The sequence below is a fragment of the Temnothorax curvispinosus genome, unplaced genomic scaffold (assembly GCF_003070985.1).
Source record: "Temnothorax curvispinosus isolate PA1 unplaced genomic scaffold, ASM307098v1 QBEX01001551.1, whole genome shotgun sequence".
In the NCBI taxonomy this organism is placed as follows: domain Eukaryota; kingdom Metazoa; phylum Arthropoda; class Insecta; order Hymenoptera; family Formicidae; genus Temnothorax; species Temnothorax curvispinosus.
The window spans coordinates 4,262-9,414 of NW_020211331.1; the positions used below are offsets into that span (position 1 = coordinate 4,262).

Genomic DNA, 5,153 nt, shown 5'->3' on the forward strand with positions numbered 1-5,153 from the left:
AGAGAGAGAGAGAGAGAGAGAGAGAGAGAGAGAGAGAGAGAGAGAGATAATTTATTATGCCCAAGCAAAGGCTAAAGGGCAAAAAGCAAAAGGTAACATAGAATTACAATACTGAAACAGATACAATTGCTCTCAACAATATTAAACAGTAGATATAAACAACTTAAACAACTTAAAACTACCGCACTTATAGACTAACGCACTACAAAACTAACATACTTAAAGCACGCCGAAACAGCAAGTTGATACTTTTAGTCAGATTCGGATGCCAGCAGAAAAGATCGAAGAAGATTTTTGAATGATGCTTGTTGTGTATTCTGGGTGTATACGGTAAAAGGTAGAAAAAAATGCTCGTAAGTCTTATAACGCTGTACTATATTTCTGACTCGCTTCCTTTACAAAGAACAAGCTCGCGGTCTGACTGCTGACAAAGGAATGCTTGGTAGCGGAAATCGACGGCGCCGCATGCGCTGGAATATATGCGAGTATCGCCTATCTACTGTTATATAAAAACTGCCCCCTGGCGTTACGCGGGTTGTCCAAATCGCATCACAACACTTCTCCCCCTAGGAAAACGCAATTCTACATTCCTACATGGAACTCCGCGTATCGCTGTGGCATCCTTATTTCGCGCCTTGATCTTCTCACTGGATCTGGCGCGATTGGTGCTTCGTTTTCCTCGACTGGCGCGTTTGCTCCGTCTTGTGGTTCTGGTTCCGGTTGTGTCTCCGGTTCCTCTCCGTATTCCTCGTATGCGCCATCGTCCAACTCCGAATCCGCGTCATTTGTGGCTTCGCCTGTTGGTCGTATTTGATCGATGTGCCTTTCCCATACACGACCGTCACTTAGCGCGATTTTGTAATGTAGTTTTCCCGTTCTCTGTAAAATTTTACCAAAACTCCATTTTTCGTTTCCTCTGTAGCTTCTGCATTGTACTCTCTCTCCCTCCACGAACTGACGAATCTTCTTGCCGCTGTTTATATTCGTATTGGTTTTTGTTTCTTCTGGCTTGAGTAGATCCAGTCGGGTTCGCATTTTCACTTTGAATACTCTTTCGGATGGTGCGATCCCCGTTGTACTATGTGGTGTGTTTCTATATTGTGTAAGTAATTGCTGTACTACTTCTTCAAGGGACGCTTTGTGATATCGCGTATCATTGTACATTTTCTTCATGGAAATCTTTAGTGTTTGGACAAACTTTTCCGCTTGCCCGTTTGTAGCCGGGTGATATGGTGCCGTGAATTTCGGCGTGATACCATTACTTTGCAAGAATTTGAGGAATTCGGTTGAACAAAAATTTTGTCCATTATCCATAACTAGTATACGTGGAAGTCCAAAATCAGTAAAGATTTCCTTACATTTTTCGATTGTTGTCTGAGTTGTAATGTTTTTAACAATTTGTACTGACGGCCACTTTGAAAATGCATCGACTAACACTAGAAAATATGCTCCCATGAAAGGTCCCGCATAGTCAATATGAACTCTTTCGAATGGTGCAGTCGCAGGTTCCCATTCGTGGGTTTCTACCTTAGCCGGATTATTCCTAACTCGATTACATGCTACACAATTTCGCTAATTGCTCGATATCCCTGTCAATACCAGGTCACCAGCATATGCCTCTTGCTAGTGTCTTCATTTTTACGACCCCAAAATGGCCGTTATGTAACTCCTGTAAGATTTGTTTCCGAAATATTTTCGGGATTATGACTTTCCCTTCTCGCAATAAAACTCCTTGTTGAATGTTAAATGTTGCTTGGTTAATTTCGAATCGTACTTGGCTTGGTATTTTCTTACCCTCTATAATCGCTTGTACTATTGGCTTTAATTCTGTATCTTTCTGTGTTTCGCTCGCTATTCTTGGAATTGTAATCGGTAAACTTTGAAGCGTTTCTATCTCGTATACGTCTACAACGTCATATTTCGCATCCGTAACATTTTTTATCGGTAATCTTGAAAGACAATCTGCATTGCAATGTAATTTAGTGTTCCGGTACTTAATATCGAATCTAAATGCCTGTAAGAAGATAGCGTAGTGTTGCATACGCATTGCAGTATAACGAGGCAATGGTTTTGCCTGTGACAATATCTGTACAAGCGGTTGGTGATCCGTGTATAGCGTAAATTTATTTCCATAAAGAAACTGGTGGAATTTTTTCATCCCAAAAATAATTGCGTAAGCTTTCTTGTCTATTTGAGGATACTTTTGCTGTGTCGCGGATAATGATTGCGATGCGTATTGTAACACTCGCTCCGTACCATCCGGATATCTATGTGATAGGATTGCGCCTACGCCATATGCACTCGCATCTGTTGCTAGGATTAGTGGCAACTTTGGATCAAAATGTGCCAATACATTATCACTTTTGAAGTTATCTCTAGCTCGATTGAAAGCCTGTTCACAGTTCTTCGTCCAATTGAATGTAACGCCGCTTTTTAAAAGTTCGTACAGTGGCTTAAGGATCGCGCTAAGTCCTTTTATGAATCGACCGTATAGTTTATCATCCCCACGAAAGCACGCACTTCGCTCACGTTTTTAGGTTTAGGCATCTGTTCAATCGCGTATATTTTACTTGGTGATTTCCGAATGCCATTTTTATTTATCACGTACCCGCAATATTCAATCTCGTCTTTGAGAAATTCAGACTTACTCTTGTTTATTCTTATGTTAGCGCGCCCTAGTCTGGTAAGAACTTCATTTAGTCTATGTAAGTGTACCCTATCATTGGGACCTGTAATCCTTATATCATCTAAGAACGTTGAAACTCCCTCTATGCCTTCTAATACTTCCTCCATTTTGCGTTGCCAAATCGCGGGCGCGGATGCTATTCCGTAGAGTAATCGTGTACTTTGGTACAGTCCCTTGTGTGTGTTTAATGTTAATAATTCGCGGTCCTCCGGTCGGACTTCTAATTGTAGGTATGCGTGTTGTAAATCGATCTTTGTAAATTTTTCGCCACCTGCCGTAGATGTAAAAAGTTCGTCTGTAGTCGGAAGTGGATGCTCATCGATTACTAAATTCGGGTTCGTTGTAACGCTGAAATCCTCGCAGATTCGTATAGAATTATTTTTCTTGAGCACCGGCACTATGGGTGTAGCCCACCGCGACGCGTTTACTTTTTCAAAAATCCCCGTTTCAACGAGATTATTCAACTCGGTCTCTACAAGTGGAAGCAATTTGAACGGCACTGTACGAGTCTTCAAAAACACAGGTTTCGCATTTTCTTTGCATGTAAGTTTAGCTTGAATTCCGCGTATTTTTGTACTCGTCGGATCTAACAGATTACGATACCGACTTAATATCGCTTCTAATTGCTTTTCAGTGCTTGCGTTAAGACAATTGATATTTTCGCGCAATTGTATCTTCAACTGTCGTATCCATTCGCGTCCTAGCAACGGACCTCGGTCGACGTCTAAAACGTACATATTTAGTTTTTTTTCAACATTTTCGAAATGTACTACTACCGGAATTACCCCTACAATATTAATATTAGTCTTACAGAAAGTAATCAGTCTTAAATCCGTAGATTGCAATTTAATCTTTGGCCATAATTCGCTTACAGTCTTTGTACTTACAATGGTGACCGCTGCACCACTATCTACCTCGAACTTTACCGGTATCTTGTTGACGGACATCGTTTCGTAAAATTTATCTTGGTACTCGCTTCGCTCCATTAACATAATTTCCTCGATCTGATTCGCACTTGTATCGGGGTTGGTTCGCTTTCCGCTCATACAGACTTTTTGTAGGTGTCCTGGTGTACCGCATTTCTTACAAACAACGTCTCTGGGCAATTTACATTTATTTGCCAAATGTCGCCCGCCGCACCTGAAACATGTACCATTAAATTTGTCGCTCGTATTTACATCTGACCTCGCTTTGGTTCCCGCGCGTCCACTGGTGTTTTTCGATGTTGACGTCTTAGAGGCTCTAGGTTTCTTGTCTGCTTTCGTTCCCACGTAATCGATGGATGACGCCTCTGCCCCAGGATGCCATTACAGTGCGTTCGTCTCAGACAGTTCCATTGAAATTGCTATCTGGATCGCCTTTTCGAAATCTAAGTCCCTCGTCTCCAGCAGCCGGGATTGTGCACGTTTGCTTGTAAGTCCGTACACAAATTGATTCCTTAGTGCAGTTTTTAAGTATTGACCGAAATTGCAATTTACACTGAGCTTGTGCAATGCAGCCACGTATTTCTTAATACTTTCGCCATCTTGCTGTTTCCGGGTTTGAAAACGGAATATCTCGGCGATTTCTAATGATGCAGGCGCGTAAAATTCTGCCAAAGCGGTTGTGAGGGCGGCATACGTACTATCATGTGGCTCTGCCGGCGCCAGCTTGTCGCAAATAATATCAAATGCAGCCGGTCCAATAAAATGTAATAAGTACGTCACCTTTTGTGCTTCTGGAACCTTATGCACCGTGAGCCCTGCCTCAAATCTTTTTAGCCACCTTTTCCAGTTTGCTGTAGCCGGGTCGAACATCTCAAGACCCAAACTTCCTTGAATTACGATCTTCTCCTCAGCCATTTCTCTCGATTAGTGTAAAACTGCTTACGTACAATACCGGCTCTCGTTCTGCCACGTGGCGCGTTTCTTTTGCGTAACCGTTACTATGAGTTGTATATATCGCGGTATTTTCATTACCACGATCCCATCCTCGTCGCCAGTTCTGTTGTGTATTCTGGGTGTATACGGTAGAAGGTAGAAAAGAATGCTCGTAAGTCTTATAACGCTGTACTATATTTCTGACTCGCTTCCTTTACAAAGAACAAGCTCGCGGTCGGACTGCTGACAAAGGAATGCTTGGTAGCGGAAATCGACGGCGCCGCATGCGCTGGAATATATGCGAGTACCGCCTATCTACTGTTATATAAAAACTGCCCCCTGGCGTTATGCGGGTTGTTCAAATCGCATCACAACAATGCTAAAGATGATGCAGAGGTTATATTGTCAGGTAACGAGTTCCAGAGATAAATTGCAGAGATTTGGAAAGAGTTCCTGTATGTTACCGTTTTGTGGGCAGGAATGTGGAAGGCCTGAGTGGAAGCAGCCAGACGTTCGGATCTCCTCAGCAGAGGATCAGGTTCAGTAAAAAACTCACAAAGATAAGAAGGAGATCGCATATGGAGGATACGATACATCTGGCAGCTCAT

The 5,153-nt window shown here is 42.4% G+C and overlaps 1 protein-coding gene across 1 annotated transcript; it reads right to left on the reverse strand.

The window, feature by feature from the left end:
• Positions 1-582: 582 nt before the first annotated feature.
• LOC112466377 (uncharacterized protein K02A2.6-like) lies at positions 583-4,527 on the reverse strand. The gene is made up of 5 exons (XM_025034444.1): positions 3,998-4,527; positions 3,498-3,826; positions 2,521-3,410; positions 1,795-2,392; positions 583-1,559 (listed from the first exon to the last, which is right to left on the reverse strand). The coding sequence occupies exons 1-5, from the start codon at positions 4,525-4,527 to the stop codon at positions 583-585; spliced, it is 3,324 nt and encodes a 1,107-aa protein (XP_024890212.1).
• Positions 4,528-5,153: the final 626 nt, after the last annotated feature.